At 44.6% G+C, this 17,302-nt stretch overlaps 1 protein-coding gene across 1 annotated transcript in view; it reads right to left on the minus strand.

The window, feature by feature from the left end:
* The window catches only part of LOC115540784 (serine/threonine-protein kinase/endoribonuclease IRE1), a 13,920-nt gene extending 3,544 nt beyond the window's left edge, over positions 1 to 10,376 (minus strand). Inside the window, exons 1-15 of the mRNA XM_030352360.1 lie at positions 10,352 to 10,376; positions 10,147 to 10,220; positions 9,707 to 9,779; positions 9,179 to 9,301; positions 6,273 to 6,374; positions 6,061 to 6,120; positions 5,094 to 5,310; positions 4,901 to 4,979; positions 4,316 to 4,466; positions 3,973 to 4,100; positions 3,303 to 3,503; positions 2,410 to 2,533; positions 2,089 to 2,190; positions 1,469 to 1,559; positions 627 to 816 (exon numbers count right to left, since the gene is read on the minus strand). Coding sequence (XP_030208220.1) covers positions 627 to 816; positions 1,469 to 1,559; positions 2,089 to 2,190; positions 2,410 to 2,533; positions 3,303 to 3,503; positions 3,973 to 4,100; positions 4,316 to 4,466; positions 4,901 to 4,979; positions 5,094 to 5,310; positions 6,061 to 6,120; positions 6,273 to 6,374; positions 9,179 to 9,301; positions 9,707 to 9,779; positions 10,147 to 10,220; positions 10,352 to 10,376 — 1,740 coding nt within the window. The remainder of the gene's footprint in view (positions 1 to 626; positions 817 to 1,468; positions 1,560 to 2,088; positions 2,191 to 2,409; positions 2,534 to 3,302; positions 3,504 to 3,972; positions 4,101 to 4,315; positions 4,467 to 4,900; positions 4,980 to 5,093; positions 5,311 to 6,060; positions 6,121 to 6,272; positions 6,375 to 9,178; positions 9,302 to 9,706; positions 9,780 to 10,146; positions 10,221 to 10,351) is intronic.
* Positions 10,377 to 17,302: the final 6,926 nt, after the last annotated feature.

The following is a 17,302-nucleotide window of genomic DNA, read 5'->3' on the forward strand; positions in this document are numbered from 1 at the left end:
CATAAATACAACACTGCTACGACAGATCGTCACCATTCACGCACACCGTAGCGTTATACTATACGTATCCTGTTAGCCTTACCCTCGGACGCGGGTATTAAATAAATCCCTGCTCAGACAGAGCTTCACCATTCACACACCGTAGCGTTATACGATACGTGTTTGAAAAGCTAAACTATCTCACAGACGCCACAGTCAACCGCTGCCCGGACAGAGCTCCGCACGTCCACACAAACCACCGGCGCCCCTTGGTCGTGGCTTCTGAATGCCTCGGAAAAGGCCCCAGACCTCAAGGAAAGAACGCTATCTGCTTCCACCATAGAGGGGGGGTTTGTACACTGAACACTAGTGTACAACACTGTTTGTACACTAACACATAATCAGAATACTCATCATACATGCAGACACCTGGCTCAGACACATGTTTTAATGTCACAACGTTTTTCCCCAAAACACAGAATTTTAACCACTTTTCCTCTAAATTGGGGACTTATTTCCGTGCCAGTGATAAAATGGCCTAGATTACTATGATGACGATCATCGGACAAATGACTACACTCATAACAAGACTAAGTTTTTTTTTGGTTCACTGGTTCTTCAAGGATCTCCGGCATCCAAACACCCACCTGTTGCAGAGTGGCAGCGCACAGCTCGATGGCGATGTAGGTGAAAAGCCGGTCCCTCTCAGTGCAGAAGTAGCGGATGACGTTGGGGTGCGTGTCCGACTCCCTTAATAGCTGCACTTCGCGCTCCGCCACCTCGAAGCACTCGGGCAGGATGCGCTTCACGGCCACTTGCCGGCCGTCAAAATGGCCCCTGCGAACAGGAGCGTCAACAGTTTCGAACCGAAACCACCAGGGAGTTCAAACAGATGGATTTGATTTGGTTTTAGCTGAAGCGAGAATGGCCATTGCATTTTAGTTACACTGCATGATTTATATCACCATTCAAAAAGGTGATGTCAGGATTAATTACACGCATCGCATATTATGCCTTTATACAACTTTGGTATAAGGTTTCATTTATTGAGTTGATCTTTCTAGGGATTGAGAGTCCCTAATCTAATTTGGACTGGAGGACATTGGAATTTGGTCCGATGACGAAATCAGACTGCATGGAAATGTTGGGACTGACCCAAGTCAAATCGTTAATTAGTTAATTGTCCACGACAGTAACCGGGCAACAGTTGCTTTGGAGCCTGAACTCATTCTGGGTTCCTCCTGAACACAGCTCAGATTGATTATATTACATATTCTGTGATAATAAATCTTTTCAACAAAGTAGCCCACCATGATTCGCTCATGCAAATACGTTCTGCTAGTAAAATTCCTATTGTACTTTGCATGATTACCCGGTCAAGAACCGTACGGTCAAACTGACACGTCATGGAGTCGGTGCTTAAGTGTAGGTGCTTTTTTCTTGTCCGGTTCAACCATTGAGAAAAGGCCCAGTTGTGTTGCTAGGTTACCTGAAGACGAAGGTTCCTGCTGAACCATGTCCCAGAACCTCAGATGGCTTGAAGGTCATCTTCCCCACGTTGACCTCATCTCCTTCCACTTCTACCAGAAGAAGAGAAGCACAGAAGAATGTTATTCAACGTCTACCGATGACCAATTGTTTTACGGAGACACTGCTTATATCATAAATGTACATTTACATTTACATTTAGGGCATTTAGCAGACGCTTCTATCCAAAGCGACTTACAATAAGTACATTTGTCATAAGAAGTGAAACAATATATCACTGTCAGTACAGTAAAGATGTTCATAGAGCCAAGTGCAAGTACTAACAATCGCTAGGCTAACCCGTTCCCCATGTACAGCAATGCTAGCAGCTACTGCAGATGTTACACAATTAAGTACTATGAATAAGTGCAATGTAGATTAAGTGGGTACAATAAGTGTGTACATTAAGTGCCAGAACGTGCAACATACAATGGTGGCCGGAAGGGGCTGGGTAGCTATGCAGATGTGTGTAAATGTGTTACTACTTCCGTGTGTGTGTGTGTGTGTGTGTGTGTGTGTGTGTGTGTGTGTGTGTGTGTGTGTGTGTGTGTGTGTGTGTGTGTGTGTGTGTGTGGTATGCACCAGTTGTTTGTGGAAGTCCAGTGGTTCTGCTTCTGCTGTCTGCATCTGAATTGCTGCTTATCAGAGACTCAGGTAGAGATTCAGTAGACGCTGCCTTGAATTCTATCAACAGAAGAGGACGGTGTTCATTATCTAACCGCCCTCTTTTTCTCCCACACAGTATACATCCAATTTAGCCTGAGCACCTGAAATTGTTGATTTCTTACATATTCTTTTATTTCATACTTTCTTGTGAGGACTCTTTCGAGGAATGTGACTTATAAACAGGAGCTAACTGAAAAACATTTAAGTTGAGTAGCATGAACTTTTGAAAGGGCTTACCGCTACTGGAGTTAGAGAGGGTGGGAGGAGAGGAGTGTGTATTCGTCTGGCTGTCGTCTCTCAGTGGTTCTGAGGTTTCCGTGTCGCCTCCCGGCCTTTGAACCTTCTGAACTTTGACAGCACGCTGGTTCAAAACAATGGACAAACCCTTTACACTAGCTGCTGTCTGGTGGTAACCTCAGATATACAGGATAATAAACAGATTTAAGTCAGGAATTCATTTGGAAAGCACTTTGATGCGTGATATATACTGTAACTGTTCGGATTAACGATAATAACAATCTGATATTCCATTGATTATTATTTTTACTACATTGCACTATAACTTATTCGGTAACCTATCTAATTTTGGTTGCATGCGTTCTCTAAAAAAAAAGCAAACCAGCTAGGCGACGTCAGAGTTGCGTTAATTTAAATTTTTTATTGGTATTCTTTTTGTAGCTTTAAACACAGCCCCTTAATAAATTGAATTACTACCTGTACATTAAAAAGTATTTCTGCTCAATTTAAAACGTTGAATCTCCTCGTGACTGAATGTTTGTATACATTGCGCAAGCTGTATGCGCGCAGGCTTGATGCGCTCCACTTTTTTTCTGTGGAGAACCAGCGCCTTGAATATTTACTACAGCGTTTCTACAGCTCGATGCGGTTTCGCAATGAATCCGTCTTTACAGAGATATTCCTCAACCGCATAAAACAAAACCGGATGGTTTTCGCCCGTTTCAGCTCCGTGTGGACGGGGCCTCAATGAATAAATGTTAGGCAATGGAGTTGAATCCACCAGATATTTATACGATTTATACCACTTTCCAACCACACACACATTCTTTCACGAAAAGTTTAAATTCTACCATCTGATGTGGGATGGGTAAAAGAGAAAGGTGCAGACTGACCGAGGGGTAGGTGAGAGCGAAGGCCAGCCAGCCCCCCACCAGCAGGGTGAGGACTGCCAGCGTCAGGGGGTCCTGGGACAGGGAGGAGGGCAGAATTCTGGAGGGCCGTTTGCCCCGGACCCCCTTCGTCCCGTGCGTGCGTACCCCATTCTCTTCATCGTCATGGTCCCCTTCACCCTGGCCCTGAGATGCAGTCTCAAACTAAACCACGGTAACAGAGAGGGTGAACAGAAGCAAAAGGTATTATTATTATGGTTGTTCACACCAACGGCGTAGTAATCACTAGTAATTTATGATTTTATTTTGTGTCTCTGAGTCGTCTTCTTTTGTTATTAAGGGTGGGACAGTCGGCCGTCGGACTGTCTGTCAGTCTAACGCTCATTATTTATAACAAATGTTCATGTCTGCACGGAGTTCTCCCTGACCAGTCTGGTTATGTGTGTGCGTTAATGTGTGTGTTAATCTGTGTGTTAATCTGTGTCTATGTGTGTTAATGTGTCTGTGTGTGTGTGTGTGTGTTTAATGTGTGGGTGGGTGTCTATTAATGTAATCTGTGTGTGATAATGTGTCTGTGTACGTATGTCTATTAATGTGTGTGTGTGTGTGTGTGTGTGTGTGTGTGTGTGTGTGTGTGTGTGTGTGTGTGTGTGTGTGTGTGTGTTGGTCTCACATAGTGCTGGTTGTAGTGGGAGGCGGCGGGGGTCCGGGGGGGGATGAAGGGCTCTCTGGAGCGCTGGAGGCTGACGGGGAACTCCCTCAGCATGGTGGTGTGAGCCAACGGAGGGAGCTCGTGATGCCCTGACACACACACACACACACACACACACACACACACACACACACACACACACACACACACAGACACACACTTTTGTAAATATTGGGCTTCAAAACACACTTTGCGTGATTATATCGGTGTGCGTATAGTGTGCGTGTGCGCGCGTGTGGGGATGTGTGTGCACATGCACGGTGCGTGCGCGCGCGCGTGTTTGTGTAATTGAGCGTGCGTCTACCTATCAGCAGCCAGTGGTTGTTCCGGCTGTTGGTGCTGCCGTGGGGATAGCGCACGTCGGTGGACGGCATGCTCTCACACTCCCCTTTCTGTCGCAGCGTCACGCCGGCCGTGATGGGACCCTCGATGCGGGCTAGGGTCAGGCCCCGAGGCTGCAGGGGGGGGGGGGGGGGGGGGGAGAGAGCTTTCACTTCCCAGAGTCACCCCCCCCAACCACTGGCTACCCACGTCTCACCCCCTTGCTACAGGTGGAGCGTGGGCGAAGCCATGATGACGAAAAGGGCCCTGGCATGGGTGTTCTTCTAAAGGGCCCCTGTTTGGCCAACCTGTGTGAGGCGTCTGTGGCTGCCTTCCCATTGGTGACATCAAAGTGTTTACGAGCGTCCACCCAGATTTACGATAGACGGATCGATTTCATTTATTCGATTGTTTTCACTTTCGTGAGTTTTGGGGGAGGGGAGATACGATGTGGTCACTTGTGATGTCACCGGTGGATCCAATTTTAAACGGCTTGCGATGACGGGAGTCCGAGAAGTGAGGGTCATTTAGGGGAAGAAAAAAAGGGCGTGGAAGTACGCATACTCACCACCAGGGGGACTCCGTGATGGACCAATGAGGTGGATGCATACAGGCGGGAGTCCAGTTTGCCCACATAGAGGGTAGGCCTGGACCAATGAACATCAACCAAGTGTGAATGAGCTATCCAATCACGCTAAAAAACGCAGGACCAGTGGAATTCTGTGCGCGTGCGGCCTCGTGTGCACACACATGCGACTTACACAAGCTGTGCCTGGGCAGTGGCCTGCTCCTTCACAAACTGGTAGCTCCACTTCAGCGTGGAGGGGGAGTCCGCCTGGTCGCTGGCCGAGGCGAAGGTGAGGTAGCGCAGCGTCTCCAGGGCCAGGGACAGGTGGGGGGCGTGTCTCAGCGACTCCCCCGAGTACAGATAGACCCCCACCACGGGGGAACCGTAGTTCTGACTCCACAGGACGTCACCTGGCACAAAGACACACACAAAGGTACCGGGTTCGATCCCAATGTCCAGCCTGACTGCAGGCAGTCTGGAGCAAGCCTAGCGATGTAACCTCTTCCCAGAGGTACAGATGTCACTACTCATACTAATTATGGGTCTGTTCCTTTGATGTGCCGGGGCACATGGTTAAGGCCCCCAATGCAGCCTAGGTTAGTTTAGTACATGTGTACTTGTGCATAAAAAGAGTTGACCCATCATTTGTGTAATGAGGACACCTGTGTTTGTCCTGCAATGACGCCTCTTTTTAAATGGTCCATGCAGGGTCCATTTTGGTATAAAAGCATCTGCTTAAAGGCTAAGCACTGATTACACCAACAAGACACAAACAAACGCACCAGGAAGGATGTGCATGTAAAAAGGAAAGTAGCTGTAGAGAAGGACTTCAGAGAGAAGAGACGGTCCTATTTCCTATTCCTGCCTAGGCCTTTGAGCCCCTTCTCTCGTGAGATTTAGAGCAACATCTACAGCGCTCCGTGCCGTTTGTAAAACCACTGACCTTATATTGATACACATATATTGTGCACAAGACAACAGAACAAAGCGGGAATGTACACGAGCAATAGTTAGAAGTATTTGCTGACACTCTCTCAGATATCATCTCAGAGCGCGCACACACACACACACACACACACACACACACACACACACACACACACACACACACACACACACACACACACACACACACACACACACACACACACACACACTACCTGTTTCTCTGTCCACTGTAACCACCAGACCGTCACCACTGGATACAAGATGAGCCATCCCTGCAAAGAGAGACAAGAGAGATAAGGATGCGTCTGTTTGTGTGGAACAGTGTTGGAGAGAGAGGCGCGTGTAAACAATCAATTGAAGAGTTTTTTGATTTGCCTGTCTATGTTTTCCAACGGGAGGCAGTGTGTGTGTGTGGGTGACATACTGTAGTCCTGTTTCTCGTCATAGGGGGGCGCCGAGTAGTCGTTGTACGTGGCGTTCCACCGTAGCTCCTGGGTCTTGGTGTCAAACATGGTGATCATGTATTCTGTAGGATTACAGACATCACAACGGAGAGTGAGGGAGTGAGTGAGTCTGTTTATGTGCGTATGAGTGAGTGTGTATGTCATACCCTCTGCCAACCCCATGCACTTCGTGATTTTCAACTTTTTGTTTATCTTTGTTTGTAAAATGTGTATCCCCTGTTTTGATTACCAATTATTTTCCCCCAGTTGTTGTTTTTTAAAGTTCCCCAGGTTGTAGTCGACTAGACTAAACTAAAGCATTACGTTCCTCGTCCTTTCCCAACCTTTTTTCCTTATCCTCGATTGATAACGTCATGAGAGACATGGTCAAAGAACCACGATGCTGGGAGAATCCTACGGCACTAGACCAGAGGCCTCTACGAATAGTCAAATCTCCTAACCTTTATGCCTCCTTTCCTTAACCTTTGTGGAAAAAGTCATCGGGTCGAGGAGAGATGAAAAGGTGCTTCCTTTCGAACATAGGAAAAGACAGCACTGTTTGAAATGAATTCGACTCCACTCTTCCTAGCCGACGTCATTGCGCAACGGCGGGTATTGCCGACCTCTAGCGTCTCAAACTGAAACTACAATTTTCCGAAGATTGACTAAAACAAGCGCTCTTTGATCCATGCGTTCTTGTCGCATTGATTTCAATCAGGTTATCGCCAACAGTGAGAATCACGAAGATTGGACTAGGTCAACGGGAATATTTTAGGCCACTTGAATTCCAATTCACAGTAGAGCAGAAGCTCTACTGTGAGCTCCCCACCCCCCTTCATCTCCCCCCGCCCCCGGCCCAGCCCTCCCTGCCCCCCATGGACTGCACTCTAAGACTTGATGCACCTTAATATGGAGATATGGAGATATATTGCTTTTATTATTTTTATTATTATTTTATGAATGATATTTATGAATCTATTTATTAATTGTTATTTATTATTATTTAGCTGTGTAAGTCTGGTTGCCTCTACTGTCTCGTTGTCTTTATGGCAATGACAAATAAAGTACTTTGAACTTTGAACTCTGACTCCCATATAACCTTTCTTGGTTCTTAGGTTCAGGTGGGACCCATTAGGTGGTTGGGACTTAGCCTTGAATATGGTATCCAAAAAAGACTCCTAATCCCCCCCCAAAAAATACAACTCGTATAAATATTGTATTCCAGCCAGCAATTCCCCCAAAAATGAATTAAGTCCATGATTTTTTTCTCAAATGACAGTGGCGATGTAGAGCCATAGAGAAGAGCTAATGTGCTAAAGCTAACGAGATATGGCACCTATTTCCCCTAGTAACCCATTTCTCATCAGGCGCACTGTGGGAGTGTGTGTGGATGATGGCTGGTTAGCAGAGCCGGACAGTAACGGAGTACATTTACTTGAGTACAGTACTTAAGTACAATTTTGAGGGATCTGTACTTTACTTGAGTATCATTTTTTGGGAGTACTCATGACTTTACTCTTGAGAGGCAAATATTGTACTCTTTACTCCGTTACATTTCTATCCATAACCGTGAGTACCCGTTACTCCTTCTGAAAAATAAAAGGAGAAAAGAAAAATCACGGAAACCCTCAATTTGTTGTTTCCCTCTCAAACGTGATTCCCTCTCAAACTGATTAGGACAGCCTTCAGCCTATCAGCAATCACCTTCGCTTTCCGCCAAAGCCAACTCCATGGTCAGAATTAGATGAGAGACGATTGTTGATTTGATTGATAAAAAAACGGAGAAACTCACACACATAGAATTGTTAGCTGAATTTTCTTTTCTGATATTGCATATTTATGTAAGCTGAGCAATTGTTTTTATGTTCTTGAGTATACTGTTATACTGTATACTATTGTGCTATTGCCATGGTAAAAAGATGAAAATTACTTGATTTTACTTTCAATTCCTTTTACATTCCCCAAGGTGTTAACATTTTTCATAACTCTATGTAGGACGTTTCTATACATAAATGTAAGCACTGTGGCAGTAGTAATGCAATATTTAGAAAACATACTCTTGTACTCTTGATACTCAAGTACTTTTAAAAACAAGTACTTCAGTACTTTTACTTAAGTAGACATCTGACTGTAGTACTTTTACTTGTACTTGAGTAAAATTTAGCAAGGGGTATCTGTACTTTTACTCAAGTAAGGAAGCTGTGTACTCTGTCCGCCTCTGCTGGTTAGGCAGCCTCACCTGGCCGGGTCTGATTGGACCCTGGGGCTGGGTGAGGCTGCACACCTGTTGCACATTATGGCCCAATCCCATTTCTACCCCTTACCCCTTCCCCTTACCCCTCCCCCTTGTTTTGAAGGGGTAAGGGTAAGGGGTGAGGGGAAGGCGTAAGGGGAAGGCGTAAGGGGAAGGCGTAAGGCCCTTACCCCTTCCCCTTCCCCCTTCAAAACAAGGGGCAGGGGTAAGGGGTAGAAATGGGATTGGGCCTAAGAAATCAGTGTGTACAGGTTCAACCAGCCATCCCAAATCGCACACTCAGGAGATCTCCTGCATGGCAGCGGAGCACCCTTCTCATGTTCATTGTCAACAACTGGAACAATAACCTGGATTAAACACTTCCTTTAACGTCCAACGGCCTTTATGTTTGGAGGGGCCCGAAATAAATCACGAAGGTGGAGTGTGGAAGCCACACCACCTAGGTGGCATGTAGTAATTGGCTTTGCTATGTTGACTTTGCAAACACTTGAACACATATTCATACCTATAACGGACAATACTTATTTCCAGCACCCACAACAATGTAAGAAGTGGTTGATGTAGTGTGGTGTGTGTGCGCGTGTGTGTGCGTGTGCGTGTGCGTGTGTGTGTGTGTGCGCGCGTGTGTGCTACCTGTGCGTCCTATGTAAAGAAGAGGTGTGTTCGGACAGATGGATTCGGAGGAGGAGGTGGTTAGGCTTGTCTGCTTTTCCCCCGTTTCAGGATCCACCACAAACCACACATCCTGCTTCTTCCCTGTTAGCAGCGCACACACAAGGGCACACACGCAGGGAGAATAACATTTAAAACAGCGCAGCTTCTTCTGTTGACTTGTACCGATGTATAACTTCAACTTAACTGGTTAAACAAGACAAAATCCTGGGGCTGATCATTGTCTCTCAAACCAAAACTCACACGCACTATATTCAACCCAGTGATACACTGTAGGCTGAACATTATTTTCCCAGAGTTTTGCATACGTTTGATTTCATAAAAGCGTGCCATTGTAAGGGCCACATCTATTCTGCTTGATGTTGAGTGTGGCTGATTCACCAATAGGCAATATAAATGAACCTAATGAAATGAATACGGACGAAGGTTAAAGAGTGTTTTTTGTTCACATGATTGCGGTCTTCTTCTACTCGTTCTATGGGGTCTCACCCGTATAGAGAATGCCATCCGAGCTCTTGCAGGGGGCTGACTGGACCAGCTCTGGGATGGTGAAAGGCAGCTTCTACAGACACATGTACACAGTGGTTTGGTAAAGCACACACACGCGCACACACACACACACACACACACACACACACATTGAAAGGTCCCTCCGTCAGGGCTCCTCAGGGTTGGCCTGTCCCCTGGGGACCGCAGCGAGCAGGCAGAGAGGGCAGGAGGAACAGACAAAGAGAGGAAGAGGAGGACAGTGGGAGGGAGCAGAGGGAGAGAGGGAGGGCTGGGCGGTCGTGCGGGCTGGTGGGGGGCGGTCATGTTTACTCCACTGAGCACACTTCCTGCCTGGATCCCCGAAAAAGAGAGGCCGTTTAATGGCATTATTTTCTCTCTTTCCCTCTCTCTCCCTCTCTCCGTTGAACTCACTGTCTCACCGTCTGTTTGCCTGTCTGTCTGTGTATGTCGTTCTCTCGCTCATGCGCACAGAGGTGCGCACACGTGTTGTACCCTTAAAAAGGGGAATAGTAGCGGGAGAAAGATTAAAAAACACACACACGCAACTCTCCTTCACTCGTCTTATTTGAATTCAGGTTTTACACAACGCATACAAACAACAGACAAATGCATACACACGCACACTCAGCTCCAGGACCACAAATATCATGACATGTATTAAACACAATATATTAATTGAATAATATAATTGAATAATATATAGGGTTATATATAAATGAAGCAGTAACACGCTTTAACACCAGTCAACATTCTCATATCCTACGGTGTGGCCAAAAGGTATTCGGCTGGTAGCTTACACGAGTAAGAGTACGAGTTAACAAGAAACTAGACAACAAATAAGTATAACAAAAAAGTATTTTCTCTACATTTAAGACAAGCATAACATAAGGAAAAACGCAATCAACATGTGTAAATATATAGTTATATATAAATGAAGCAGTAACACGCTTTAACACCCGTCAACATTCTCATATCCTACGTTGTGGCCAAGAGGTATTCGGCTGCTAGCTTACACGAGTAAGAGTACGAGTTAACAAGAAACTAAACAACAAATAAGTATAACAAAAACGTATTTTCTCTACATTTAAAACAAGCATAACATAAGGAAAAACGCAATCAACATGTGTAAATATATATTGCTTTGCAATCGGTAATCACTTTAAAAAGGGGAATAGTAGCGGGAGAAAGATTAAAAAACACACACGCAACTCTCCTTCACTCGTCTTATTTGAATGAGGAAGAGGAGCGCGATCCCCCTACTGGATCCCCAAGGCATTGTTACCATGGTAACAACAATATAACAACAATATATAATACAAACCGTATGTGTGAATAAACTGTTATATATACAACTTGCTATGAATAAATTGCTATATACAACTTGTCACACACGCACATAACAGACACACGCACACGCACACACAAAACTGGGTTGTTTGTCCATCCAGAATGAGGGTCAGGGAGTGGCGCCCCCCAGTGGTCTCTAGGAAACATTCCCCAAAAGGGATGTGTGCTTACATAGCAACATACTGTGGCCACTATTCATGTTCTATGCTTTTTCCAAAGAAAAAGTATAGAATCATTTGATGAAAATCAATAATAATCATCTGTGTTTTTAATAAACTAGTAGCGTAGTATAATATATTCTGATAGTGAAGCCCGATTTAAATGTTTGCAAATTACTGAGCAGCTCATCGGTGTATGTGTGTGTGTGTGTGTGTGTGTGTGTGTGTGTGTGTGTGTGTGTGTGTGTGTGTGTGTGTGTGTGTGTGTGTGTTTGGGCGTGTGCGTTTGCGTGCATGTGTGCGTGCGTGTGTGTGTGTGTGTGCACTTGTGTCTCATGACTCCATTGATGATTGATGATCCCAGAGGCTGTTTTGATTAAACTTTTGAATAATGATTCAAACCCATAAGCCTGTTTTTTTCGTTTGAAGGGTTTTGGGTTTTGGAGGTTGTCAAATCTGATAGCATTAATTCGATATGAAACTGTAACAAATAGTAAGTATTTGTAATAGATCAATTCTTTGTCACCAGTTTTCTTACCTTTGTTAAATGTGTACAGTTTAAATCCCTCTCATTGCCCCTAACAATGTCCTCAGCTGACTTTCATTTTCACGTTCGCTGAGATAAACAAGCTCACGCCTACCAGTATATTTGTGGCGTGAAAAAGAATGCCATAATATAATAGGCTTAAGCAGAATAATACAACTGACCGCTCATTGTCAATCATTGGAAGGTAGAGGTTGGATTTCTTGCACACCTTTTCAAAGGCATTCAAACTTTGATAACAAAACTTTAGTAGACCTGAGGCCTGTTTCAGGTAGCTGGTTTAACATACTCTGAGTTTAATCCTGCGCTCTGAGTTGGTTGACTCAGAGTTCAGGGTTGAAAAGCAACTCTGGGTTTTCGGTTTCAGAACAGTGGGGTGTTCCACAAAGCCGGTTTTATCACATAACCGGGTAAGTTAACCCAGGGTTTGCTGTAACCCTAGGTTTTCCGTTCCAAAAGGATCACGGTATGTTAGTTGCTATAGCAACATATGCTCTGAATCAAACCTGGTCGGACCAGGTTTTGCGCAGGTTAAGTTTGAAACATAACCCGGTTTTGGGTATTTCAACCGGCGTTCACCGCAGATTTCATGTGTTCACAATGGCATGCCCTTTTGATGAGAGAACTGCTGATATCAGAGCGCAAATTATACATGCAATCCACCGGGAGCGATTGATAAGACCACGGCTCGACATCTTGGCATATTGGATGACTTTTTGCTGGAGTGGAGAGATATAGATTCTCGCGCAAATCTTTAATATATTTAAATAGCCTCACATAGCCAACACTACCAATCGAGGACCTGGCCTCAGTTCAGTCCAGACTATTTGCGTAGCCCTCCGTTTTTTTCAAATGGTAGTTTTATCTAGGCTATAATGCTGGAGATGCTGAGCACATCACAGTCGTTTCAGATGACCCATCCAAGATTTGTATCGGCCTCCTATCATACAAAGAGCAATATTGTCTGAGTACTATGCCGAGACGCATTTAAAACATAAAGTATAAAATAGTCCTAACGGACTTGCATCCACTGGAGAATGTTCGATCGTAGCCGGCGGCTTCATTACAAGCACTGATCCATCTTGATCTGTGAAGTTGATGAATTGTCACTTTTAGGTTTTCTACCCAGTTACCAAAAAAAGAAACATTTGGAATAGTATGCGCTGCGGCAAGCACACGGTTTGCATGTGTTACTTCGAAGGCAAAAAAAATCTAAAATACAAGAAAACACAAAAACCTACATTCAACCAGTGTGGGGTATGGCCCATGACTCTCTGAGGTGGTAGGTACCTCCAGGTAGGCTACCCCCTCCATGCCAGGGCGCCCTGAATTTATGTTTATTAACAGCTCCTCCACCGGGGTCAAGACAATTTGAGGGTCAGATCCAGTCTGCCGACTGTCGGCCTTTTCACCATTGGCTTAAAAAAAGGGCTAATTTAAATTTATACCAATACGATGGTGGGAAAAGCTTACCAGTTTGTATGTTTTTTATGCTTCCTCTGACCGCTTGGAAGCAATCGGAGTACATATTGTTTTAGAAGAAAGGGGTTATGTGGTAGGATCTTTAAGAATGCTTAACTGGGATATTTATATATTCATGGCTCAAATATTAAGGATCATGCTTTTGACGTGTAACTAACGCATTTACGCGGTCAGCGATCCGCTGCCAGGCTTTGGTTCTCCGGGTTCCAGAGGTTTTAGCGTTCCCTTTTCTTGTGATAATGTCCTTCTCCTCGTCATAGCTCTCAAGGAGAACCTGGAGTTCCATTTCATTGAAATAAGCGGCCCGTTTCGCCATATCGATCAGGGTTTCCATGATCCATACATCACGTCTTTTTAAGTTTGGCGTGGACGCGCACAACCCTGTGTTAACCAACCCCGAGTTGATTGAACTAATGCATAACCGCTGCTGTGGAACCGAAAACTCTGGGTTGGTCGGCACAGGGTCAATCAACCTAGAGTTCAGCGTTAACTCAGTGTTTGTTAAACCTCCGTTCGTGGAACACCCCTCAGGCGATCAGCGTTGGCTTAATCAACTCGGGGTGTGTTCACGCTGGGTTGGGGGCGTGCCTGTTGACTATAAAGAGCCATCATCAATGGATCTCTGATAACATGATCAAACATGGACCAAAAGCGGAGATCCACTTACTTTTCCCCACGGAATTGGAAATTCTAATGAACGCGTATGCCGAGCAGTTACCCCTTTAAACAAAAAAAAACAATACCGCCGCGGCAGCGAGAGCGCGAGAGATTGCTTGGCATGAAATAGCTGAACAAGTCAATGCCTGTGTAAAATAAATTAGTAAAATAAAATAAGAGGATAGTTTAATATCTTCCACTCATTCAATATGTAAATTGTGTGTATGTGTGTGTGTCAATTTACGCAACCCCAAGTTGCCCCAAGAGGACTTGGCAGCAAAGAAGATGAAGTACAAAAATATAGTTAAAAAATGTAAACTAATGTTTAATTGAAATCAAATCAATTGTGCTGTTTTGCCTGCTCTACCTAATTTAACAGCTATTTTCAACATGTGATGGGCCTATATTTAAGCAGTAAATGTAAGTAGTACATTTCCCAGCCACCCCAACACTGCCAATAGTTAATAGGATTTAGATATATTAGAAGGCTACACCTAGGCAAAATGCATTACATATATATATATACATGTCTTCAAAATAGCGCTTACTGAATTTTAGGGTAACATTTTCCTCCATGTTAGCAAATCGAAAAAAAGCAGAGGCCCGGAAGACTGGAGGGGGTCCACCTCTGCAGCCCTCACAGAGGCTGAGGGGATGGCCCTCAGCGAACAGAGTATACGTCCTGTGGCTGAGGGCATCCCTGGGGGGAGCTCCTCTGACCCCCCCCACCCTCCAGGATAGAAATGCCTTTATAAGAGGTTGGTTATTCAAAATAATTAAATATGTACACGCAACACAGCACGTTACAAATTAGATGGGGCAATATTCTGGCTCAAGTAATCATTTCACTGTCTAATCATCTTCTTCCAGTTACTGATGGCGTCATCGCCCTAGGCTACTTGAAGCAGATGCCCTCACCAACCTTCATGCAATTGTAACAATTCAAAAGATGCAAAAGGATGCTTTGGAGATCCAAATTTTGGAACATAAGTTAAAGGTGGGTGAGGTGGAAACTGGGATACTGTTCCCTGCTCTAAAAACATACCCAATATGAATGACTTTGTGCTTTCAGGAAATAAAGAAATCCTCATAAAAAGTAGATTGTCTTTATTAGAGCACGGGCTGTGGTGGGACGAGTTATTTTGTTGAACAGTTTACTCAAAGGGTTTTACTTCAGTGAACATTGCATACGATTATGCTGAGCATGTGCGTGTAGAGAAGAACAGCATCTGGTTAAAAGCAGTACCAGGGACTTTTCTGCCTTGCATTCTTAAAATGAGTTTCTTGACTTGCAGCAGTTATAGGTCCGTGGTTAGTCAGCTACTCTGATCATGGGAAAGCCACAACGTTAAAGTGACTGTAGTACAGAGCGGGTGGGATGCACGGGGCAGATCATTCTACTCATGCGTTAATTGCGTCAAAAAACTTAAACTTAAACTTCAAGCATGCCCCCGGTGCGTTTGACAGTTAACATGGGGGCTGAGAAGGTGGTCTAAATAAATGATGGATTGCGCTTAAAAAAGATAGCGCTCGTGAAGAAAATTATCAGGAAAATAAAGTATATCCAACCGGGGTCTTAATAATCGTTCCTCACGGAGATTCCTTCTGAGGATCGCAGCCTCTACGTACACAGGCTCTCGTAGAAAAGGACATGCCATTTCTAACACTTCCTTCTGTCGGAGAGCTGCCTTCAGCCTTATAGACAACAAACTCAGAGTAGGTCTAACCACCTCCCGAGCAGGTTAGACCCACGGCGTATGTTGCCGCAGCAACTAACTCTCGGTTGCGCTGAACCTGCTGCCTGAAACGGAAAATCCAGAGTTTCCACTAACTCAGAGCGAACAAACTCGGGGTTGCCTCAAAACCAGCTACCTGAAACAGGCCTCTGGCCTCTGTCCATATTTGTGGTATGTTGTGTACTTGAGCATAGAATAACCAAACAAATAACTTTATGTCAATCATCCGAGGGCAGGATAAGGGTTCCTTTAATAAAACAAAAGAACTCATTGTACTGCACATGTTTTTTTCAAAGACAATCAAAACAAAGTGAAACAATCAGATTCCTTACTGAACACATCACTTTCGGAAAACATCTTTCAGGAAATAAGTTGCCTGGGTGTTAAAGGTTTTTATTGCTGTGTATGGGTTGCTCGATCGTATAGAATGACATGAAACTATATTAAACTAAATCCAGTGCATTCATTTAGTATGCCTTTGTGTGTCTCCAGTTGAACATACCTACTTTGGAATGACTGGTTTGGTCATTGAACAACACCTTGTTTGAGGCTGTGTTGGGAAAAATAACCTGATGAGCACATCACATGGCAGACACATTACAATATAGTCAACTCTTGAGGGGTGTTCCACGAACGGAGGTTTAACAAACACTGAGTTAACGCTGAACTCTAGGTTGATTGACCCTGTGCCGACCAACCCAGAGTTTTCGGTTCCACAGCAGCGGTTATGCATTAGTTCAATCAACTCGGGGTTGGTTAACACAGGGTTGTGCGCGTCCACGCCAAACTTAAAAAGACGTGATGTATGGATCATGGAAACCCTGATCGATATAGCGAAACGGGCCGCTTATTTCAATGAAATGGAACTCCAGGTTCTCCTGGAGAGCTATGACAAGGAGAAGGACATTATCACAAGAAAAGGGAACGCTAAAACCTCTGGAACCCGGAGAACCAAAGCCTGGCAGCGGATCGCTGACCGCGTAAATGCGTTAGTTACACGTCAAAAGCATGATCCTTAATATTTGAGCCATGCATATATAAATATCCCAGTTAAGCATTCTTAAAGATCCTACCACATAACCCCTTCTTCTAAAACAATATGTAGCCTACTCCGATTGCTTCCAAGCGGTCAGAGGATCAAGTATAAAAATGAAGTATAAAAAACACACAAACTGGTAAGCTTTTCCCACCATCGTATTGGTATAAATTTAAATAAGCAATTTTTTTAAGCCAATCGTGAAAAGGCCGACAGTCGGCAGACTGGATCTGGCCCTCAAATTGTCTTGACCCCAGTGGAGGAGCTGTTAATAAACATAAATTCAGGGCGCCCTGGCATGGAGGGGGTACCTGGAGGTAGGCTACCTACCACCTCAGAGAGTCATGGGCCATACCCCACACTGGTTGAATGTAGGTTTTTGTGTTTTCTTGCATTTTAGATTTGTTTGCCTTCGAAGTAACACATGCAAACCGTGTGCTTGCCACAGCGCATACTATTCCAAATGTTTCTTTTTTTGGAACTGGGTAGAAAACCTAAAAGTGACAATTCATCGACTTCACAGATCAATATGGATCAGCGCTTGTAATGAAGCCGCCGGCTACGATCGAACATTCTCCAGTGGATGCAAGTCCGTTGGGACTATTTTATACTTTA

Source organism: Gadus morhua, chromosome 3 (genome assembly GCF_902167405.1).
Source record: "Gadus morhua chromosome 3, gadMor3.0, whole genome shotgun sequence".
Classification (NCBI taxonomy): Eukaryota; Metazoa; Chordata; class Actinopteri; order Gadiformes; family Gadidae; genus Gadus; species Gadus morhua.